General features: G+C 43.5%; 2 protein-coding genes and 1 non-coding gene across 6 annotated transcripts in view; all 3 read left to right on the forward strand.

The window, feature by feature from the left end:
* PLCE1 (phospholipase C epsilon 1) overlaps nt 1-24,749 on the forward strand; it is a 328,811-nt gene that overhangs the window by 259,349 nt on the left and 44,713 nt on the right. For 2 of the 4 annotated variants that reach the window (XM_044240131.1, XM_044240134.1), the window contains exons 9-19: nt 1,583-1,765; nt 3,167-3,284; nt 4,094-4,250; nt 7,273-7,395; nt 7,477-7,613; nt 12,278-12,516; nt 14,013-14,074; nt 14,156-14,321; nt 17,654-17,761; nt 19,534-19,650; nt 21,518-21,676. In XM_044240131.1, the coding sequence (XP_044096066.1) occupies nt 1,583-1,765; nt 3,167-3,284; nt 4,094-4,250; nt 7,273-7,395; nt 7,477-7,613; nt 12,278-12,516; nt 14,013-14,074; nt 14,156-14,321; nt 17,654-17,761; nt 19,534-19,650; nt 21,518-21,676 (1,569 nt within the window). The remainder of the gene's footprint in view (nt 1-1,582; nt 1,766-3,166; nt 3,285-4,093; nt 4,251-7,272; nt 7,396-7,476; nt 7,614-12,277; nt 12,517-14,012; nt 14,075-14,155; nt 14,322-17,653; nt 17,762-19,533; nt 19,651-21,517; nt 21,677-24,749) is intronic. The other 2 variants (XM_044240132.1, XM_044240133.1) reach the window with 2 other exon arrangements.
* Nucleotides 8,524-10,330, forward strand: LOC122900944 (keratin, type II cytoskeletal 8-like). Its single transcript, XM_044240135.1, has one exon. The coding sequence runs from the start codon at nt 8,617-8,619 to the stop codon at nt 10,084-10,086; it is 1,470 nt and encodes a 489-aa protein (XP_044096070.1). The 5' UTR covers nt 8,524-8,616; the 3' UTR covers nt 10,087-10,330.
* Nucleotides 23,783-23,887, forward strand: LOC122901652. The gene has a single exon (XR_006383641.1). It is a non-coding gene; the product is annotated as a small nucleolar RNA U13 (small nucleolar RNA).

Genomic DNA, 24,749 nt, shown 5'->3' on the forward strand with positions numbered 1-24,749 from the left:
AAAAAAAAGACTGTATCCAGTGGAAAAGATATATAGTAAAATTGGGGTATGGTTAGAGAAAAGAGAAATGATTAATGGTCAGGCATAAATCCCAGATATCCATCAGAGATCACCAAAAGATTTCCCACATCAAGCGTCCCACTCACTCAGCATCCTGGGATCCATAACAGGATGCAGGAGGTGGGGGGTCACAATGCAAGTCTTTTTTTTTTTTTTTTTTTTTAATTTAGAACCAGGCTTTTTAATTGTGAGATTTCATTATAATTTACAATGATTATATTTTGTGTTAAGGAAACTTTATTTTTTAATTTTTTTTATAAACCTATAATGTATTATGGATATGCACAACTCAAGTCTTAAAATGAGATAGCTGTTGACCATTAGAGTGAAGGAGCAAGCACGCACGCACACACACACACTCACGTGTGCACACACACACAGATCCACACAGTCGCGTGCGCACACACACAGACACTTGCACGCGTGTGCGTGTGCACACACACACACACTTGGTTATTCGCAGAGCACCTACAACAAAGCAAAACCTATTTACAAGCACCTCTTTGGAGTTGCAGAGGAGGACTGGCCTTAAGAGCTTGCAGAAAGTAAAGACAGTAAATTATGAAAATTAATTTTAAAAGGTCCATTTATACAATCTATGAAATATCATTCATGTTGGCTTCAATTCGCACGTGACTTTTTGTAGTTTTATTAACTGGCCTCCCTGACTTGAAGAATTGTTGGTGGTTGTTTAATGAGTAAATCTCTGCTGCTCTCCAGGGCACGTGACTCCGCATTACCTGGTGAGAAGCAGCTGTCACGAAGCATGCCTGCCCCTTAGGATTCTTCTCCATGCTCACAGCAACATTGTATGCGTGGTGTTCTGAGTGCCCCGGGCTCTCTGTCCTTGGGTATCAGGCACTCTAGAGGACAGCAGCCCAACTATTTCCTTATTTATTTTACCGAGTGTGGTTGTTGACATATGTTATTTTAGTTTCAGGTGTGCACCAAGTATTTAATAATATGTTTCCTCCGTGGTTATCTCCCCAGAGCCCTCTGGAGTGAATTCCAGGTATACCACATACTCTGTATTTCAAATCAGACTATCCCAGGCATCAAAGTAGATAAAAAACAAACAACAACAATAAAAAAAAACAAAAAACCTAGGATGAGGCAATACAAATAGAACTTGATCTTACTTAGTAGATCCACACATACACATGCTCAGTCCTCCAAAGCCCTAATTTGCAAGTGCGTCTTCCTGAATATTCCTACAGTGGCCATTCTGGAATGTAACCTCTGAAACCGGGAAGGGAATTTTGTTGTCATCCCACTTGCCCGTGGCCCCCCGGAAAGCACATCCCTGGAACTCAGCAGGATGTGACCAGGACAACAGGATGTGATGAGACTCCCTACAGAGAGTCCTGACAGCTAGGACAGAGCCACTTGGGTGGCCAGACCTCTAGTCCTCCCTAACTGCCTGTGCTCCTCCACCTCTGGGGATTTACTAGAAGCCATTCATCTGTGGACCTCCCCACTGCTTGCTGTCTCCTCGTGTGTTCAGAATGTGGCTCTTTTACAGGAGGACGGACGGTATGAAGGCCCAACTTTGGCTCACGCTGTGGAGCTGTTCGGTGGCCGACGATGGAGTACACGCAACCCCAGCCCCGGGACATCTGCGAAGAGTGCTGAGAAGCCCAGTGTGCAGAGGAACAACACGTTGGGCATAAGCACCACCAAGAAAAAGAAGAAAATCCTTATACGGGTAGAGTGTTATTTATGGCGCCTCAGACCCAATCATCCAGCCCTGTCCTATGGTCTACAACACCAGAAACTACCTTAGCACATTTGGGGTGCGGACAGAATGAAACAAACGAAATGCAAGTGCTTACCAGGCACCTCCTGGTGCCAGGCCTAGTGTCAGGAATTGTGTCAACACCCAAAAAAGTCAGGGGCTGCCAACAGTGAGCACTCAGTAGGAGTCACGGTGAAGCCATCTACAGAGTGCTGTGGGTGGAGACATAAGGAAGATCCAGGGCCAGGACGCAGGCAGGAGAGGCTTCCCAGGGTAGCTGACAGATGGGTCTTGAAGGATCAGAGCGACAATGCCGGGGGCTGGGTTGGCAGAGGAGGCAGGAGGGAGGCACGAAAGACTGGGCTTGTTTAGGGAAGCACACATGGTTCTGGGTTCGTGGTCCACACTGGAGCAGAGGCTCTGTGGAGGGAAGCAAAGGCTAAAAAGACCAGGGATCCCATTGGGAAGGTCTTGGAGGGCCAAAATGCTCAATGTAGAACACAACTTAAAATATGGTATCAAGAGAAGCAACGTAAATGTCCACAATTGAAAGATCAAGGAAAGGTGAGGTATACATACAATGGAATAGCATTCAGTCAGCCTTTCAAAAAGAAGGAAATCCTGGCATGGGACAATGTGGGTGAACCTTGGGGTCATTACCCTAAGTGCAATGAGCCAGTCACGAAAGGACAAATGCTGCATGATTCCCCTTAGATGCGGCACCTAGAGTGGTTAAACTCTGAGAAACAGAAAGTAGGATGGTGGGTGCCGGGGGCTGGGGCACTGGCCAAGGGGAATCTGTTTTTCATTGCGTCTAGAGCTTCAGTTTTATAAGAGGAAGGCATTCTAGAGACCTGTTGCACAACAAGGTACATAGAGTTAGTGTTACCCTACTGTACACTTAAAAATGGTTGAAGCAGTAGACTTCATGGTTTTTACCATAGCAGAAAATATCTGGTTAGTGACCACTCTACATTCTATACTACATTATATAGAGATTATCACTATAACACGGTAAGGTCGTTTCTCCATGGTTATCTAGAAAAAGTCCCACACTTTGCATAGGGGAGGCCATTGATGCCTAAGCCAACCTTTGTTGGCTTCATAATTTGGTCTCTGTGCAGAGATGCCAGGGGTTGTGTGTCTGCTTTTATCAGCCCCCTCCCCGGGAAGTGCTGCTGTATCCAGAAAAACAAGTGCGCCAGTGTAACATGAGATTCCTGGGTCAGCCCTCACAGGGGTCTGTACTGGTTTGGGGTGGGGGCATGTAGAAGGTGGGGCAGTCAGAAAATGGGGACCTGCCTGAGCCGGAGCAGTGCCCAGAGGGAGAGAAACCCAGGACGAAGACTGTTGGCACGTGTGTGTTCCCAGGGTGAGAGTGGAGAGGCAGCCGACGACGAGACGGCCACGCGGAAGGTCAAAATGCAGAGGGAGAGTCGCAGTCGGAGTGGTTCAGACCCTCAAGACATGAATGAGCAAGAAGAATCCGGTAAAGCCCCATACTGACATCTAAGATTTTTTTTTAATTATTATTTTATAGGGAAAATATGCATTTGGTTTCCCATTGTGATTTAAGTACTGTGGACATTCTTTTTTTTTTTTAAGATTTTATTTATTTATTTGACAGAGATCACAAGTAGGCAGAGAGGCAGACAGAGAGTGAGAGGGAAGCAGGCTCCCTGCTGAGCAGAGAGCCCGATGCAGGACTCGATCCCAGGACCCTGAGATCATGACCCGAGCCGAAGGCAGTGGCTTAACCCACTGAGTCACCCAGGCGCCCCTACTGTGGACATTCTTAACAAAACTGTCTTGTTAAATACAATTATCTTTGTAGTTAACTAGGTTGTGGAACCTAAGAGGTACTTCTGGAAGCTCAGTGTGCTTGGAAGAAAATTCTCACTAATTAACTTGGCCTCACGGACAGAGGATATGAGATATACAAAATACAATGTGGTGGATGAGACAAGACCAGACCAGTGATTCTCAACCATGGCAAGATGATTTTTTTAAAAATATCTGGATGCCTTGGCAGTACCCCAGTCCCAACCAAGTCCAACACTTTCTGGCTGGAACCTGAACATCTCTGTATTTTCAAGCCCCAAAAGATTCTGATGTGCAGCCAAGGTTGAGAACCCACCACATGAGTCCACTCATCAGAATATTTTGATACTTCTTGTATAGAAATTGCCAGCTAGGTGGATTTGCTCAGACATTCAGAAGCAGCTTTGATGTTTCCTTGATTTCTAGGGAAAGGATAACCTGGTGTCATTGTCTGGTTTCTGTGTTTCTCTCTCACAGAGGCAAATGCCATCATGAGCCCTCCTAACACTCTGCCTTCCAGAAGAGCCCACTCCTTGACCACGGCTGGGTCCCCCAACTTGTCTGCTGGGACATCATCTCCCATCAGGCCAGTGTCTTCCCCTGTGCTGTCTTCTTCAAACAAGAGCCTGTCCAGGTGGGGCCTTAACATGATAAAACACAAGGACCCTTCATATCATTCAAGTTATGTAGAAGGGCATCATTTTTTAGTGCTCTGTAGAAAGACTGTCTCTAATTTTGACTTAACAATTAAATTGAAAACTGAAAAACCCCCAATTTTTAAAAGCTTCTAATTTTCCTGATTTTACACTCCTATCTTCTTGCATTACTCTGCTTGCTATTACTATATTACTATATATTACTACTACTACTATTACTACTACTACTATTACTACTATATTGCTACTATATACTATTACTATTGCTATATTACTATACTATTACTAATTACTATTACTAATTACTATATACTATTGTGATTACTATTACTAATTACTATTACTATTACTAATAACTATTACTAATTACTATTACTAATACTTACTATTACTATATTACTATATGTATATATATACTATATAGTATATACATACTATTACTATATGCTCATTACTATATGCTACTTACTATATATATATATATATACTTACTACTTACTATATTTACTTACTATATACTTACTATATGCTAATTACTATATGCTATTACTATATGCTAATCGTATGACAGACCAACCCTTCAAAGGTCAGGAGTGCTAACACAACCCAAACTTTGATTTTCTAAAGTTGCCTTGTCAAATAGAGTAGCCGCTGGCCACGGGGGAAAAAGAAAGATGTCTATTTAAATTAGATTTTAAATCCATTAGAACTAAATAAAATTTAAAATTCAGTTCCTCAGTCACACTATGCACATTAAAAGTGTTCTACGCTATAAGTGGCTGGTGGCACTGGAATGCAGTGAGACAGAGAACATTTCTATCACTGCAAAAAATTCTGTTGGCTATCATTGCTCTGAGGAATAAAGTAAGTTTTAACGTAAGCTACCTTACCCTTTGCTGTTAGATAAAATATATTTAATACTCTTCTCGTATGTAAGACAAGATACACATGTCTGGAGAAACGAATGTATTAGAGCAAGTTGGGTATGTTAAGGTGTAATTCTAAAGCTGGTATTATAGTAAATTATTTTATAAGGTTCATGTGAAGTACAAATTTGAAACAACATCTACCCTCTCAGATGAAATAATATTAGGAAAGCATAACAAAGGAATTAGAATGCCATACCATTTCCCTCGACCCCCCAAACAGTTTAAGAAATGCAGAGGTTCCAGACAGAACCAAGATAAAACAGGCACTCTTTATCAAACAGAGGAGTGGTAGGAGGAAATGGGTCTGTGCAGACACTGGCTTTGGAAATGTTAATAACACACTTGCACATACACACACACACACACACACACACACAATTTCTCTCTCTTTCTCTCTCTCTTTCTCTCTCTCAAGGAAATTTGCTACTGATAAGAACCCGCAGTAAATCATCTTTTAAAGGGAAACTTTCTTTCACAATGTGGATAATGAACATAAGTTATGCTTTATACATTCAGATTTCTACACTTTGTGAAGCTGGGTCAAAGGTACATGGGAATTCTTTGTACCACTCTCGTAACTTTTCTGCAAGTTTAGGTTTGTAACAAAACGAAAAGCTACATAGAATCAGAATTCTTTATATTTCAACCTCTACAGTATGCTGGGTAAATAAAGTAGCCAAAGAACTTGGATGAAGTGACTTTTCCTTTATTTCGATCCCTCATGAGCAGGAATGGGAAGGACAGAGTAAGGGAGGGAAATCTTTTCAAAGAGTTGCAACTAACATGCCAGAGACAAGATCATCAGCCCTTCCCACAGGAGGACAGGGGTCAGTGCCCACCAGGTAAACCCAAAAGATAAGGCAAGGAAAGAAAGATTAGCCCAAATGCTGTTCAGGGAGAAAACGAGGCTGAGCCCTGGAAGGGGAGAGAGTGGACAGAGTTTCCTAAAGTCTAAAAGAGAAGGGCTCCTGCTGACAGTAGCTGACACGGAACAAGAAGGGAAGAAGACAGGGAACATAACTGCTTAATGCAAATAACCTACTTTATCAGACCTTTTCCTCTTCCTGAACCTCCAACCTCTGTTTCTAACAACACTTTGGGGATCAACACCCCTTGCCTACAAACAATGACAAATCCATCTTTTGTAATACTTGTAGAGAGTGCTTTCAGATGTCAACACGAACTAATTTTCCTTGAATAAACACTATTAGCAAAATGTAGGATAAACTGGCTGTTCATTACATTATTCCGTATATTTTCTTACATATTTCAAATATTTTGAAAGTAAAAAAAGATAAAGCACAAGAAAACAAAAATAAGTAAGAAAAAAAAAAGATCCTGGTTATTGATTTGACCAAAAACCAATCAAAACATTTCTTATATTATCCTGTAAGGAACCAGTATAGAAAAGAAAAGTGTTATGAAACAGCTAGACTGAGCTTTTGACCGAGTGGACTGATATTTTTATATTGAATATACAGCCTTGGCAGGTGCAAATATATTCTAGGCAGAATTGGCTTCTTTCCATTCTTAATATTTTTGTGACTCACATTTTCCGTTAGTATTAAAAGTTCTTCCTTGTTTTCATCTAATAACTGGTTAAGAAAGGAAAAAGAGAAGACATTGATATGTTCAGGACTTTGCTCTTAAACGTAATTCAGACTATGGGAAAGAATGTGCAAATTTTTCCATAGGTTATGCTTTTGAAAAAGCATAGGCAATTTTGAAAAAATGACTTTTCTTCAGAAACGTTGCATTTAAGTTCTTTGGTCCCACTAACCTGTGATTTCAAAGAACTGTTTTGATTAGTGGGAGGATATTAACCTTAGGCTTGTGGCCTTATTACAGAGGCTATAAACATAAAGTGGTTTCACTGTATCATATGTCCTATTTACTCTGACACCGTATAGATTAATTTTGAGAGAAATGAAAAGAGAGTCCGGAAAAAAGCCTCCAGCTTAAATGACTTGCAGTCCACTTCTTGGCTCGCGTTGCCCTTCGGAGGGCGTCTATTGGGGCGGGAGGACACTGCAGCCCCGGTGTGCCTGTTAAGTTCCCGTCTTTGTTGCAGTGCTTGGAGCAGCAGCAGCTGGCACGGGAGGATCAAAGGAGGAATGAAGGGTTTTCAGAGCTTCATGGTTTCCGACAGTAACATGAGTTTCGTTGAATTTGTTGAGCTGTTCAAATCATTCAGGTAGGGCAGGCTTCCTTCTTATGCTCTCTCAGCCCCACGTTTCCGTGACAATACTCAATATGTTTTCCATGCCCCACCCAGCGTGAGGAGCCGCAAGGACCTCAAGGATCTCTTTGACATCTACGCCGTGCCCTGCAGCCGCGCCGGCTCCGAGTCAGCCCCTCTCTACACCAACCTAACCATCGACGAAAACACCAGTGATCTTCAGCCTGACCTAGGTTTGTGCAACCCTGTGCCATTTCCCGTGGAGACCTTTCTATCTTAAAACGAAGGTTAGAGATCCCATCACATAGACCTTCATCCTGTCCCACGGGGTGTGCTGCTACCTGAAGTGTGGAGGAACACATTCAGGTTGCCTAGAGGATGGGTACCGTTGGCATTTTAGGCAAGGAAATTCATCATTGTGTGAGTCTGTCTAGGCATTCCGGAACTTTTAATGCACAGAGCCTTCCAGTCCATCTGATAGTCAGAAACCCTCTCCCATCCATGTCCAATGTGCAGTAGGTATGTGGTGCATCACTTAGGCGTCCCTGCCCGTGGGCTGATGGGTACTTATCCCCAGAGTGGGAGTTGCTTGCCCTTGGACAAGGAGACCTTTAGTGAGCTTCTCCTCCTCAACATTCAGGACACTTTTCCGAGCGTAAACTGGAATGTCTGCCTCCTGTGCCCCACTCACCACCACCACTACGATCACCACCGCTCTTGATCACCACCGCGCATACACTGTAAACCTGTTAGTTTTCTATTCTGTTCTCTCGGGAGACAAGAGGCACAAAGGGGCAAAACCAAACTGTCCTCTTTCATACAGTTGCTTTTTTATTACTCAAAAACCTCCATTGTCCTCAACTTAGACTATTAACCTTTTCAACTCTAGTCACAGAATGGGGGCAACTGTGGATTAGTTAAGTAGTTACGCTCGTTAAAAAATGAATAAGCATCTTTTTAGAGAAGTTTGAGGTTTACAGAAAAATAATTGGAAGGTATAGAATTCCCATACATGGTTCACTCCTGAACAAGGCAAGTGTTAGGGGTGCCAGTGCTCCTCCACACCATCAGAAATCCACATGTTAACGTTGGACTTCCCCGAACTTAGCTACTAATAGCCTGGTCTTGATCAGAAAAACCTTACTGAGACCTAGAAGCAGCTTCTTGGCCCCTTGTAGAACCTCTGTCAGGTTCAGCCTACTCGCCTCTACTCCAGCCTCCACTCCGGCCTCCACCATGTCCGTCAGGGTGACCCAGAAGTCCTACAAGGTGTCCACCTCCGGCCCCCGGGCCTTCAGCAGCCGCTCCTACACCAGCGGGCCTGGCTCCCGCATCAGCTCGTCCGCCTTCTCCCGGGTGGGCGGCAGCTTTCGGGGGGGCCTGAACAGCAGCATGAGTGTGGTCGGGGGCTACGGCGGCGGGGCCGGGGGTATGGGGGGCATCACGGCCGTCTCAGTGAACCAGAGCCTGCTGAGCCCCCTTAAGCTGGAAGTGGATCCCAACATCCAAGCTGTGCGCACCCAGGAGAAGGAGCATATCAAGACCCTCAACAACAAATTTGCCTCATTCATCGACAAGGTGAGGCACCTGGAGCAGCAGAACAAAGTTCTGGAGACCAAGTGGAGCCTCCTACAGCAGCAGAAGACCGCGCGGAGCAACATAGACAACATGTTCGAGAGCTACATCAGCAACCTCCGGCGGCAGCTGGACACCCTGGGCCAGGAGAAGCTTAAGCTGGAGGTGGAGCTTGGCAACATGCAGGGGCTGGTGAAGGACTTCAAGAATAAATATGAGGAGGAGATCAAAGAGCGTGCAGACATGGAGAATGAATTTGTCCTCATCAAGAAGGATGTGGACGAAGCTTACATGAACAAGGTAGAACTCGAGTCCCGCCTGGAATGGCTGACCGACGAGATCAACTTCTTAAGGCAGCTGTATGAAGAGGAGATCCGTGAGCTGCAGTCCCAGATCTCAGACACATCTGTGGTCCTATCCATGGACAACAGCCGCTCCCTGGACCTGGACGGCATCATCTCCGAGGTCAAGGCCCAGTATGAGGACATCGCCAACCGTAGCCGGGCTGAGGCTGAGACCATGTACCAGATCAAGTACGAGGAGCTGCAGACATTGGCTGGGAAGCACGGGGATGACCTCCGTCGCACGAAGACGGAGATTTCTGAGATGAATCGGAGCATCAGCCGACTCCAGGCTGAGATTGAGGCCCTCAAAAACCAGAGGGCTGCCCTGGAGGCTGCCATTGCCGATGCTGAGCAGCGTGGGGAGCTGGCCGTTGAGGATGCCAATGGCAAGGTGGCCGAGCTGGAGGCCGCCCTGCAGCGAGCCAAGCAGGACATGGCCCATCAGCTGCGCAAGTACCAGGAGCTCATGAACGTCAAGTTGGCCCTGGACATTGAGATTGCCACCTACCGCAAGCTGCTGGAGGGCGAGGAGAGCCAGATGGAGTCTGGGATGCAGAACATGAGTATCCATACTAAGACCACCAGCGGCTTCTCAGGTGGCCTGAGCTCGACCTATGGGGCCCTCCCAAGCCCTAGCCTCAACTATGGCCTGAGCTCCTTTCAGTCCAGCTTTGGCCCCTCCTGGTCCTTCAGCCGTGGCAGCTCCTCCAAGGCTGTGGTGGTGAAGAAGATTGAGACCCGTGACGGGAAGCTGGTGTCCGAGTCATCTGATGTCCTGTCCAAGTGAACAACCACTGTGGTCCCACCCAGCCTCCCTGCTCTCATGGCTGCCATAGAGCCTTTGGGGGAAGGAGCTGTGCAGGGAAGCACTGGGAACAGGAGACTCACCTAAGACTCACTCAGCCCCAGTCCTCAGCCTGCCCCTGGGGGCGGTTCTGCTGCCCTGGGTACCCCTTCTTGTCCATGCCTCCAACTAAAAGCCAATTTGAGTGTCTTGTCCCAAATAAAGTCTCAGCTGGCTCTGTCCATCCAAAAAAAAAAAAAAAACCTTACTGATAACATAACGAGAAGTTGATTAATCCATATTTTGTATATATATGTATGTGTGTGTATACTATATTCTTATAGTTAAATAAGCTAGAGAAAAGTAATTCTTATGAATAAAATCGTAGGGAGGAGAAAATCCATTTACAGTATTATACTACATTTATTGAAAAGATCTGCATACACGTGGACCCTCACCGTTCAAACCTGTGTTTTTCAAGGGTCCACCGTACCCTCCCCCCCCCCACACACACTGTTTTTTCTATTGTTAATATCTTGCATTATTAGCATGCTATATTTGTGACAGTTGAGCTGATACCGATTTATTTTTATTAGCTGAAGCCCATAGTTTAGTGTTCACTGTTCATGTTGTACAAGCGGTGGGTTTTGACAAAAGTATAATGACCCATATCTACCATTACAGTGTCATACAAAATAGTTCTGATGTCTTAAAAAAATCCCCTGTTCTCTACCTGGTCTTTCTTCCCACCTTCCCTCTGAACCCCTTTTTACTGTCCCCCTAGTTTTGTCTCTTCCAGAATGTCATATCATTGGAATCACACAGTTTGTATGTAGTGTTTTCACATTGGCTTCTTTCTCTAAGGAATATGTATTTAAGGTTCCCCTATGTTTTTTTCATGGCTCAATAGTTCATTCTTTTTATCACTGAATAATACTCTATCGCATGGATATATCACCAGGTGTTTATCCGTCCACCTTTTGAAGAACATCTTGGCTGCTTCCAAGTGTTAGCAGTTATGAATAAAGACACTATAAACATTTGTGGGCAAGTTTTGTGTGGACATAAACTTTCAACTCTTTTGGGTAAACACCTGGGAAGGCTGGATCGTATGGGCAAGTCTATCTTTAGCCCTGTAAGAAACTGCCAGCTTCTCTTCCAAAGTGGCAAGAATTAAAAAGGCCATACCAAGGTTGGTGCCAATGTGGGACACCTGGAGCATGGCTGGTGGAAAGGTAAAATGGTACAGCCACTTTGGAAGAGGTTTGGCAGTTTCTTAACAAAACTTAATACAGGAGTGCCTGGGTGTCTCAGTCGCTTAAGCGGCTGCCTTCAGCTCGGTCATGATCTCAGGGTCCTGGGATCCAGCCCCGCATCGGGCTCCCTGCTCAGCGGGAAGTCTGCTTCTCCCTCTCCCTCTGCCTGCTGCTCTGCCTACTTGTACTCTCTATCTGTCAAATAAATAAATAAAATCTTAAAAAAATTAAAACAAAACAATACACTCTTGGGCGCCTGGGTGGCTCAGTGGGTTAAAGCCTCTGCTTTTGGCTAAGGTCATGATCCCAGGGTCCTGGGATCGAGCCCCACATCGGGCTCTCTGCTCAGCGAGGAGCCTGCTTCCTCCTCTCTCTCTGCCTGCCTCTCTACCTACTTGTGATCTCTGTCTGTCAAATAAATAAATAAAATCTTTAAAAAAAAAAAAACACAATACACTCTTACCATCTAATCCAGCAATTATACTCCCTGATAGTTATCCAAATAAGCTGAAAACTTATTTTCGCACTGAAACCTGCACACCAGTGTTTATAATTACACTTGTGAAGTACAAAAGAACTATAATTTTAAGGGTTCATCTTCATTATATGTAAAAGTAAAAATTTAGTTATTCTCAAAAATCGAACTTCAAACTCAGCCTGAAGTCCCCAACTGAATGTGGAGTTAGTTCTCCTTTCATACCCTGAGCTCATGGGCTTTCAAGATCACTGAACTTGTTCTCTCTTGGTTTCTTTAATTTATTCATTGATTCATTTTTTTATTCCCTCAACTACGTGAAGCCAGGAATGAACACTGAGTGTGATGGCTTGTGTAGACAGATGCTTGAAGAGACTAATTCCACAACACCATTATCTCCAAAGTGAACTTTGTGAAAGATTCTGGCTAGCTTGCACATATTCTGTGGGTGATTCTGTTTCAGATTTACTGACCAGAAATGTCTCGGACTTGGGGTTGTTCATTAAGAGTAAACAGCAGCTGTCAGACAACCAGAGGCAGATATCTGATGCCATTGCTGCTGCGAGTATCGTGACTAATGGCACTGGGGTCGAGAGCACGTCTCTAGGCATCTTTGGGGTCGGCATACTCCAGCTCAATGACTTCCTCGTCAACTGTCAGGGAGAGCACTGCACTTACGATGAAATCCTCAGTATCATTCAGGTTTGTACCATTTTGTATGCACATGTGTGTAAAGCCTCTGACTGTTCTAATTATTTTCTGCTAAACATACTGTTTCTGTACTTCTTTCCAGAACCGTTAAGTCTGGGGCAGAAACAGATGGGTTTCATTAAATGCCAAGTATATGTGTTCTTGCTTGACATACAGTTAACATAGATCTCAAGCCTTCTCTTGGTGACTGCTATAAGGAATCAGTATATAGTTCCTTCTTGTTGTCCTAGCACATAATAAAATTAGTAGTCTAGGTTTTCAACCTCTTTGATCATTTAGCAAATATTTATTAGCTCCTTCTATGGGCCCAGCTCTGTTCCAGGATGTGGGATATAGTAGTAAGTAAGATCACGTTCTGGCCTTCACCTAGTGGGTGAGGCAGACAATAAACGAAGAGAGAATGTAATTTCAGGTATTGATGGATTCTGAAACACTCAAGCAGAGTCAGGGGATGCAGTGAGGCAGGAGGCTGCAAGGAGTAAGCACAGGCCACCCTGAGGAGGTGACAGTGAGGCTGAGCCCTGAATCAAGAAGCCGTGTGAAGGTCTGAGGAAAGAGCATTCCAGACAGGGAGTAGCGAACTCAAAGACAGATATGGGAGCGAGACAACAAAATGGCTGGTGGAATAGGAGCCCCGTGAGCCAGACGCACAACAGTAGACGTGATTCCAGACAGATGGGCAGGGGCCGAGTCGTCTGGGCATTTTAGGCCATGGTAAGAACTTTGACTTCAGTCCGTGTGACATGGGAAGCTACTAGAAATTTTTGAGCAGGGGAGTAACCAGTTTTGATTTATGTATTTAAGAGGTCCCTCTGGCCCTATTGGGAACTAAGCTCTGCTGGGAATGAGGTGGAAGCTGAGAGACCAGGTAGGAAGCCGTCCCAGTAGCCAGGCAAGAGATGATGATGGCTTCCTCAGGAGGGTGGCAGAAGACGCGCTGGGACCTCATTCAGGCCATATACAGCAGGCTGGGTCTGGGGTTCCAACCTCCCTTGTCAGCCGATTGGGAATGAGTGGATTCTCTGCCCAGCAGCTGATCACGGAAAATGCTAACGATGTAAGATTATGATCCCATGGTCTGGTGCTCACTCTACAACTACTACTACTATTGCGTTGGGAGCACTGTACCAAGCGCTCTCTGTGACTGGTCTCATTTCGTCTCTCCCCAGCTCTGTGGTAGCTGCTTATCCCCATGTTCACCTGGAACATGCTGACAACCATTTGTTTTCATATGAATCAGCCTTTGACTTTTCCCTTGCTCTCCCTTTTTCTCTTAAATAAATACGCTTCATATAATAAACGCACATATAATAAATGTTTTCTTTGGGACTAAAATACTGCCTCTTACCACTGCATAACAAAATTAGTTCAAATATTTGGTTTAGATGTTTCCTGATGAAAACAGAACAGCTTTAAAAAATGATGTGGTGGGTTTTTTCCCCTTAGTTTCCTTTACCTAAATATCACTCTCTTTGTGTCCTTTGCAGAAGTTCGAGCCTAGCATTAGTATGTGTCATCAGGGCCTACTGTCATTTGAGGGATTTGCAAGGTAACTTTTAAAATCTCTTTGCCCATTATTTGAGAGTATCTGTTTTCCTCATGCAGATCTAAGAAAATGTGTTTCCTCTAGGTTTCTGATGGATAAAGATAATTTTGCCTCCAAAAATGACGAGTCACAGGAAGACATTAAAGACTTGCAGCTGCCCCTGTCCTACTATTACATTGAATCTTCACACAATACCTACCTCACAGGCCACCAGCTCAAAGGAGAGTCCTCAGTGGAACTCTACAGTCAGGTACAGAATTGCGCGTGGCATGTGATTTCCACTAAACCTTATTGATGTAACCCCCAAAGTCACAAAACCCTGACCCCGACTCCTTTGAAGAACTTACAAGCTTTTACATGGGGAATGTGAGGAAACATGATGTATGGGAAAACTGCCTATACATACAGTTGTTTTCTTTACTTCTTTTTGTTTTCTTTTTCCCTCCTATCTATACTTAACCCTTATACAAGGCAAAAAAAAAAAAAAAAGTATTTGTTTGAGACTCATAGCTTTTAAATCCTACTTAGTCTGACATACTCCTACTAAAATTAGATTTTCCCATGGGAAAATCAATCGTTTCACTAAATGCTAAATAAATCAATGTATTATAATGGGAAAGCATAATAGAAAATGCAACAGAATTTCTAGGAAATTAATCCCAAAGTATTGTTTATTTTCATTCACAATTTGTTAGACAATCAGTCCATCCCTGTCTATGGTAACCAGCTTCAGGAATGAAAATCTACAAAGACTGTAGGCACTGAATGCAAACATTCTTGGAAACTCGTAAGGGTCACTGGACTAGAAAAGGCACATCCTTTCGACCTTCACACCACGTCTCAATGATCTGCATGTCAGTTGCCTCTTTATATCTTTTGCAGTTTTCTCATCTGTGCTGCCTGTTTTCTGACCTCTTACAAGAAGGGTTCATCAGGAAGAAAAGTGAGGCTAGGCCCGGGAATATAAGTGTGTGGTTGTGAGGGGTAGGGCAGGGAGGGTGTTCAAGTGTGAGAATTATCATCATTTACACAAACCCAGCAGAGTTGAGATTCCTTTGTTCTCCACATCAGTCCAGATATTCTGTAAGCCTGGGCCAGACTTCTGTCCCAAAGCTTATCTAGTATGGAATTTATATTTTAAACGCTAAATTCTAAAAGACTTTTATTATGAAATGAAGAGGTGTCCTTAGAGTTGTGATTTTCAAAATAGAAGTTCTATCAGGAGACCTCAGCCTGGGGAAACTGAGAGGAGCAAGCAAGGGTAGGGGGGTCCCCATCCCCACTGTAGCTAAAGGCCTATTCTTCTTATGTGCTTTGCACATGACCCTCCATTTGCACAGAGAATTCCAAGGTCAAAATGGAGTTTGAAATCCATTGTTCTAGTTCTAGGAGAAAGGCGTGAACCATGTGTGTGTATGGGTGTCTGTGGATTTCTCCCAGGAAAATGAGTAGGGGCCAATGTCCTAGCTTTAATTCCTACCTCACTTCCCTATTTGACCTCTAAGAGGTTTTTTTTTTTTTAACCCTTTAGCATTACACCCCAAATAGAGATCATCACAGCCTTTGAAGGAGGCCCAAGAACCCCTCCAATAGACGCACAAACGTGGTTAAACCCAGTGTGAAGATCCCGTGTAGTTTATTTCTTACCACCCTCTGCCCTTCCCCGGCCCTCCCAGTTACTTCCTCACCACCCTCCACCGGATGACCGGGAATGAGGAAAAGCCCTCTTCTCACCTGGAATTCCCAGCCCCGGTTTTCTTCTTCTAGCCCTGTGTGGAGGTCTTAATGTCTTACAGACTTCGGAAAGACCTTTGCCTTTGCGTGCTGAAAAACCATCTCCCGAGCTGCCAGTCAGCGAGCGTTCCCCCAGTGTGGTCACCATTTGACACAACAGTCCTCAGCCCACAGCAACATACCTCTACATACTGTAGCTGCTGGAAGAAGCTCTTAGCCTTGGGAGTTTAGGCCCCAGAATCGGTTTGACCTGAGCAATAGGTCACCTGGGAAGACTGGGGGCTACATGCCGTGCAATGGGAAGAATCTAGCAAGGACCTCATTTTAAAAAGTTAAAATAAGAGGGGTTCTGCTGAGTTTCATTGCAACAACTCTAGCGGCCACTCGCCCACAGTACTGGATTGCTGTCACCTGCAAATATTATATGGAGTTTTAAATCCGTGAGTTGGCGTGTTCCCACACGCTTTACTCTTCCAATACATGGAAATCTCTTAAGATAGTTCACAAAGAAGGGCGCCTGAGTGGCTCAGTCGGTTAAACATCTGCCATCAGGTCATGACCTCAAGGTCTTGGGATCGAGTCCCGCATCAGGCTCCTTGGTCAGCAGGGAGCTTGCTTCTCCCTCTCCCTCTGCCTGCTGCTCCCCTGCTTACGCACTCTCCCTCTGTCAAATAAATAAATAAAATATTTTAAAAAAATAAAAAGCCTTTTTAAAAATAAAAAAATTTTTAAAAGATAGTTTACAAAGACAGTCTGTGGAGGAAGAGGTTGCTGCCCACAAATATTACGGAGCTGCACCCTGAGCATGTGTGTCAGGAGCTTTACTGCCGGCTCCCCATCAAGGGGAGCAAATGGGTATCATCTCACCTAATTCAGCAGTAATGTTTCCCAGAGCACTTTCCTGAAGAGGTTGTGAGATAGGGGGTACGTGTGTTGTGACTGATCACTGATGACTGCTGTGGGTATGGGAGAGTGGAATTTATGGGTTATTTGCCTCTATTCTAGGATTAGACAGCAAGGTAAATCCTTGATGACTGCTTGCTTCTACTCTTCTGCCATGCTCTATGTTCACAGGAAAGGCATTAGCCAGTGGCAGAATTTGGGTCTAAATTGGAAGAGATTTATTCTGATTGGATTCATACAAATGTTTAGCCAGTTCATTAAGGAATCAGTAGCCTCGTTTGCTTTGGTCTGCAACCTCAGCCCCTTCACCTTCACTCACATTTGCCCAGGTAGAGCACTAGCCTTGCTCTCTCATTTCAGGATGTACCCTGTGCATGTCCCTTGAGGGACCAAAGTTGCTGGGAAAATAGTCATATGGGTTTGCTATCAAATTTTACCTTCCAGGGACACCTGGGTGGCTCAGTCAGTTAAGTGCCTGCCTTTGGCTCAGGCCGTGATCCCAGAGTTGTGAGATCAAGTCCCATATCTGGTTTCCTGCTCAGTGGGGAGTCAGCTTCTCCCTGGGTCTGCTCTGCTTGCCACTCCCCCTGCTTGTGTTGACTCTCTCTCTCTCCCCCTCTTTCTGACAAATAAGTAAAATCTTAAAAAGAGAATACAGTTATGCTGAAAATAAATAAATTTAATTTTTAAAAAATCTTAAAAAGAAAGAAAAAATTTTATCTTCCAATAGTATTCAGCTCTGGTAAATACTCTTTCCACTATAATCTGTTCTCTCCCCTAATTCATTGTGGCCTTTGGCCAAAATGCATGATTTATTTTAGATCTTATGCCCTTCTGCTTTAGCCCTGAATGTGGACACTGCTATAGAGAAGCAAGTGTTGAGTTTAATTGGAGGCTCTGTGTCCATTTGCTCATCTGGAGTGAATCCATGCATTGGTCACACAGGTCCTCCTACAAGGCTGCAGGAGTGTAGAGTTGGACTGCTGGGATGGAGATGATGGGACGCCCATCATCTACCACGGGCACACGCTGACAACGAAGATCCCCTTCAAGGTAATGCTTCATAACGTTCCTTAAATCAGATCACAGAGTCATTATCTTCATTAGTCCTTTACATGACTGACTCTTCCAAACTACACCTTAGGTTGGGGATTCTTATTCCTGACCCAAGTCCATAGACTTCCCAAAATTGCGTGGGATGTGCACATGTTCATTTTTCTGGGAGTTGATCTAGAACTCTCCTTAGCGTCTCATTCACCAGTTTAATAACCATTACCTTAAATGGTTACCTTATAATAATATTGTTGCAATTTTTACATCATAAGATGGTCTATAAAAGGCAGGGGCTTTTTTCCTGCTACAGGTGTCCCGCTGACAAAGACCAACATCATGTGTTAGGAGATGATTAAATAATCAATATTATAAAGTAATGAGAATTGGTTCCACTAGGGGAGGTCAGACACCCAGGAAAACTAGTTGCATTGGATTATTGTTTCAAATTCTGAATAGTTTATTAGTTCATTGTGTAGTTCCTATACTCATTCAGAGTGGTTTGGGCTGTATAAAATCATTTTTCTCTGAACTGTGGCTGGGCTGGGATGGAATACTGTTATTTCTGTGTTATTTGCAGACAGAATAGCTAAAATGCATTTTCTCTTTAGCTCATTTTCCCATTTATCTCTCTTTTTTAAATCGTGTTATGTTAGTCACCATACAATACATCATTAGTTTTGTTTTGTTTTGTTTTGTTTTTAAAGATTTTGTTTATTTATTTATTTGACAGAGATCACAAGTAGGCAGAGAGGCAGGCAGAGAGAGAGAGGAGGAAGCAGGCTCCCTGCCGAGCAGAGAGCCCGATGTGGGGCTCGATCCCAGGACTCTGGGATCATGACCTGAGCTGAAGGCAGAGACTTTAACCCACTGAGCCACCCAGGCGCCCCCATCATTAGTTTTTGATGTAGTGTTCCATGATTTATTGTTTATGTATAACACCCAGTGCTCCATGCAATACGTGCCCTCCTTAATACCCATGACCAGGCTCACCCATCCCGCCAACCCCCTCCCTTCTAAAACGCTCAGTTTGTTTCTCAGAGTCCACAGTCTCTGCTTCATCTCCCCCTCCAATTTCCTGCCTTCACTTTTCCTTTCCTATTCATGTCTCTTAAAACTTATGTATTCTAGGGGCACCTGGGTGTCTCAGTGGGTTAAAGCCTCTGCCTTCGGCTCAGATCATGATCTCAGGATCCTGGGATTGTGCCTTCCATCAGGTTCTCTGCTCAGCAGGGAGCCTGCTTCCTCCTCTCTCTCCGCCTGCCTCTCTGCCTACTTGTGATCTCTATCTGTCAAATAAATAAACTAAAAAAAAAAAAAAAAAAAAACCTTCTGTACTCTATATTGAGAGAAGGAGGATTTGAGAACTATGTTTACTTGCACACATAAACATAAACATCTAGCCCCAAATAGATTGGTTATAAACTCTTTGAAAGCAGAAAAATATCTTAAGCCTCATTATTTTTTATGCTGTAGCAAACACGGTGCCTTTTACCTAAAATGTAATCAATACACATACTGATCTGTTAAATTTGGCACGCTAATAGCTCTTCCTTATAAAGTATGTGAACAAAACTCAATATGAGCCGTTTAACGTGTTTATAGAAAACAGCCTATCATCGTGCTTAATTTGAAAATATGTTTGAAAAGATAAAAACCATTTTGGCCAGAATCTTCTGCATACAACAATTTAGGTGGTTTCTGTGGCTATAAGTACTTCTTCTGACACCCCAGACAGACATCTGGACTCTAATGGGCTGTTCTGGCTCTCGCAGGAGGTGGTTGAAGCCATTGACCGCAGTGCCTTCATCAACTCTGACCTGCCCATCATCATATCAATTGAGAACCACTGCTCATTGCCTCAGCAACGAAAAATGGCAGAAATTTTCAAGGTAAGGTATTAGCTAGCAGTTAGGATGGCATCTTAGCCTTTGTCTTGTCACTGCTGCTTTTATATGGAGCCACCATGGGCCACATCACAGCTGGACCTCAGCCACAAAGTACGTACAGTCAGAGTCCCTCAGACCTAAGAAAAGAGGGTGCCATGGGAGCTTGGGATCCCTCCTGCATGGTTAACCTTTGCAGCTGATCTGATGAAGCTTTGTTCTGTGGTCCCCTGACCATTTCCAGAAAGCCTTAGGAGATAAGGAGAGACCGACTCTCCAATGCTTCTGGTACCACAAATCAGGGATGCTAGGATGGCACCTGTCAGTTGTATGTGGAAAAGATGAAAATACCTCAGGGCAAATAAGTCAAATTTTCTTGTGGCTAACACTACAGATATGGGGATCCAAGTTGGCAAAGAGCTTAGACTGGCCAGAACAGCTGCTATGTTACACTTGGCCCTTCCTTATACAGGTGATAATGCAGACAGATTCAGGCTCAAATATTACATTATATTTTTCCCTTCCTCCACTGACTGACGCACTTATGGAAATATGGCTCTCAGTGGGAGGCAAGGGCTTGGCCAAAGGAAAATGTCCCCAAATACTTATGCAAACAAAACCAATCAGCCTTTCATATTGCCTTTCTTTTGCCATCATTTAGAATAATGGTCTCAACTTTTTTGATTGTGTGCTCCATCAGTAAAATACCGTAGTATGTATTCCTATTGGATGTTTATTGTCTTACTCATACATTATAAACATACCCTACTTATTAACATATTTTATACATTAATTAAAACATGCAAAAATAGACAGTGAAAGGGAATAACATAGAAAGGGTGAAATAAATAATTCTTATACTATTATTTATTAAAGGTACAAAATCCCTTTTTGCTCTCATAAAAATTTTTAACAATGTGTTATTTATTATCTAACTTTTTAGTGAGAGTAATGTGATTGAATATGTTCATTATTCTTGAAAATTTTTAATTTTTTTTTATGTTCAGTTAATGTATAGCACTTGATTAGTTGTTGACGTAGTGTTGAACAATCCATTAGCTGGGCTGAAATTTTTATGATTAGCCACTTGTATGTCTGGCTTTAGGTTTAGTTTATTATTTCAGTATTTGATGAATAGCCATAGTTGCTGATAAAGACACTTTACAGAGAAACTGTACGTGGATAGAAAGAGGGTGTCGTTAGCTGCTCTTGCCAAATCATGGTACTCGTTTCTCAATTCCATTCATGAGGCATAGGTACGTTAAACACTATTAAGCGTCCTTTTTTGTTTTCTTTTTTTAATTAAAAAATAACTAAAGATAGAAATTGCCATATTTTCTACCCTCCTCCCCAGTGGATCATTTTGTGCTTATTCCCACCACCTCCCTCCTTGAGGGACACACGTTCCTCTTTGGAGGCCAGTGCTCACAAAATCTTTGTGAAAAGGGTATGTGCAGCTCTTTATACTACATGGTGGCAGATTCTCCCCATTACCTTCATTCTTTGTCGTCACTCTCTAGCTACGTGTAAGTTTTATCCTTTTGACTTCTTACCCACATCTGGAATGGATCATGTTCTATAAACCACAGCCTCTGAGCATCCTTTTCTTTAATCTGTCAAACCTTCAAGCATTGTCCTAAACAGTTAGAGCTGGCCCCACCTGAAGAAGGCCCTAGATCTCTCCTCCTGACCTTGTAACCACCTCCCTTCCTTCCAGTAAGACAGTGTGGGTGGGGAGGAGGGACACCACTTCTTTCCTACTTTTTCTCTTCCTAGGGTTTGTAGAACCATTCAACTGAGCTGAAATATCTAGCGAAATAATTCAAGCATAGGTAAAAGACACTGATGATGCGTTTTCCTTTATTCTTTGTAGACTGTGTTTGGAGAAAAACTGGTGGCCAAATTCCTGTTTGAGAGCGATTTCTCAGATGATCCAATGCTTCCCTCACCTGACCAACTTAGGAGGAAAGTACTTCTTAAAAATAAGAAGCTAAAAGCTCACCAGACGCCAGTGGATATCTTAAAGCAAAAGGTATTCTCCTCTCATTATAGAGGCTCTGGGTATGTGGTGTGCCCAGAACTAAGAAATCAGTGATATTCTGACCTTTCAGATGACCTACAGAGTAAACAGTTTTTGACGATTGAGTTTCCTGGGACAATAAATTTGAGTTTTGGCCTTCCCTTTAACAGACTAAGATTGTCCTCCCACTCACCTAGAATTTTATTTTATGAAATTAAGTTCTCATGTAGAATGCACCTCATTGTTTAATTTGCTCTGAGAAGGATAATGTGTGATTCTTGTCTCTGGACCTGGACTCCTTGGCTATCAATCGCACATCGGTGGCTACAGTCCCCTCTAGGTAAAGCTCCCTTCAGAGTGACCTCCCCCCACACACCATAGGGAGAGCCCCTATAGAGAGAGCACTTGGACAAGGGGCTGTAACTCCTGCAGTCAGTAGTGGAACCCTAACACCATCGGCCCTGTGGTGCCAGCATGGAAGTTGATGTTTCACTGTGGCCTGTGGACTCCAGGGCACTCCCCAACCTGCCTCACCCACAGAGAGCTACTCCCCAAGTATCCCAAACCTGCTTGTGTAGAAAGCCTTTGGCCCAAGGATCCACAAAAAAGTTTAGGTCCAGAGCCGCTGAGTTCATATGCCGGGTTGTACGAATCCCAGAGAATGACAGCTGCCAAAATTCTTTGTCTTATTTAGGGCTTTGTCTTTTTTAAAACTTAACAACAACCGGGGGTTGCCACACAAAGCTCAGTACAGCAGTGCTGTTCCAGCATCAGGGACTGTTCAGAGCTCAACCTAGGTCATGGCCAATGGCTCTTAATTTCTGTCTGGGCCATCACCTCCAAGCCTCTAGCCCCTACTCCGGTCCTGCTTCAGTGGGTTCCAGAGAACAGAGAAGTCAGCCAAAGGATTCTATGAGCCCAGCAAATTTGGAACCTTTGTCCAAAGTTACCAATAAAAAAATCTCAAATGTAGCTGAGTCAAGGGTCCAGCTTGACATGGTTGAGTAGTTGATTTGGAGAAATCATCAAATCTTCTAAAAGCCCTGATTTGTGGAACTCAGAGGTAAGGGTCTGAGTTTAAAGTCGAGCGATATATAACATGATACTGGAGAAAGAGCCTTAGGTGCGGAGCTGAAATGCCAGTTTCTAGTATCTGGCTCTGTCAAACCAGCCATGTGACCATGAGTCAGTCAGCCTTTCTAGGCTTCTGTTTCTTCATCTGTAAAATGGGAATGTTAAGGTAACTAGCTTCACAGGATCTCTCTGACACTAAAATCTCACAAAAGCTTCTCCAAGTGAATCATGGGACCCCTGTCAGAATTGCAGACCACTCTGTAAACATTTTATTGTCCCATTTCTCAGGCTCTATTTCAGTATTTCTTGCCATTCAGAATAGTACTGCTTCCCTGAGGGGTCCTTAAAGAATCTTGGCGTCTGCTGTGTAAGTACCAGGGAATTCCCAGGTTGTCAAGGTCCCCTGCAGTGGGATTGCAGGCTGCCCAAAGTCCAGGCTGAGTTAGAGATTTACCTGATATCACCAGAAGATTCAGGTGATCAGATGCCCTCAGGGTGGGGGAGGAAGGTGAGATCAGAGGCTCCATCATCTTTAGACTTACCTTTCTGAGCAGAAAAATAGATATTTACAGAAAGGGCCCCAAACCAGTCCAGCCAAGAGATCCCTACTGATCAGGTTTGCCCCAAATAGAGTGGCTCAGGATTACCACAGATGCTGTACATGTATGGTCATCAAACTTTTCTTGCTCAAATATCTCAAAAATTTTTTGAAAAACTGTATTTTTCACACATTTTCCCCTTTTATACATTTTTTGATTGACATTAAAAATTTTATCCCAAGTCTAAGTAGTTACAAGAGATATATTTTCAAACATGTTATGGATAAATACAGATTAACATAAGTTATATACCAATATAATGCACAAAACAATCCTCATTGTCAAAGATATCAGCCCAGTCAGCCCGATTTAGTTTGGTCAGAAAAAGTCTGACTTTATTTTTTTTTAATTCAAGTAAATATTGTGTTATCGTCCCTATGATAACCATCTCGCTTTTGTTTTTTTGGTTTGTTTGTTTTTTTCTTAAGATTTTATGTATTTGAGGATCCTTTTGTAGTTCATAAGCATGATGATTGGGTGTTCACGCTTTTGTGTGACATGTGCCACCCTTTAAACCTTGTTACGACCTCGGCACATTACCCGTCTGACGTGAAAAAAAAAAAAAAAAAAGATTTTATGTATTTGAGATAGAGTGAAAGCAAGTGAGTGAGAGAGCATGAGGAAGGGCAGAGGAGAAGCAGTCTATCTACTGAGCAGGGAGCCCAACATGGGGCTCCATCTCAGGACTCTGGGATCATGACCTGAGCCAAAGGCCGACGCTTAACCAACTAAGCCCCCAGACTCCCCAACCATCTCACTTTTGAATATTAATTCTAAGATGGGTGGATGGGCAGATGAAAGGAAGGAAAGGGAGGGAAGATAGAAAGAGACAGAGACAGAGACAGAGATAGATGGATGGATGGATGGATGGATGGATGGACGGATGGAGAGGAAGGCAGGCAGACAGGTAAAGGCATGGATCTTTCAATGTGCTTGTTGTCTAGATGAAATAAGATGCTCCACCCCCCCTTAGTTTTTCAAGACTCTCAAGAGCTCTGTGTTCTCAAATGATCCTTTGCTACTTTGGGTGGTTTTCACCTCATCTCATGTATCACAGATTTTTCCCCGTTTGGTAAGTGAAAGTTACACTTCTCTTTTCTTAAACAAGAGAAGAGTATGACAAGAGCAAGGGAAGGGAGAATCAGCCGACCATACGCTTGCTCACAGATAGTCCTATTTTTTAAAGAGTACGCATAGAGATTGAAAATCTTGAATCTAGAAATTGATTCCTTTAAAAATACATGAAGCTGCATGTCCCTAGAAGTTGTATGTACCCCGGGGGGTCCACAGTCTGAACCACACACAGCTCTTGGCCCAGAGTTGCAAAACCAGCTGCTTTCAGGGGTCAGGCAGAAACATAAAGATGAGGGGCCAGCTGGCTGGCTGATGGAGTGAAGCATACACGTCCTCAT

This window comes from Neovison vison, chromosome 2 (assembly GCF_020171115.1).
Source record: "Neovison vison isolate M4711 chromosome 2, ASM_NN_V1, whole genome shotgun sequence".
Lineage (NCBI taxonomy): Eukaryota > Metazoa > Chordata > Mammalia > Carnivora > Mustelidae > Neogale > Neogale vison.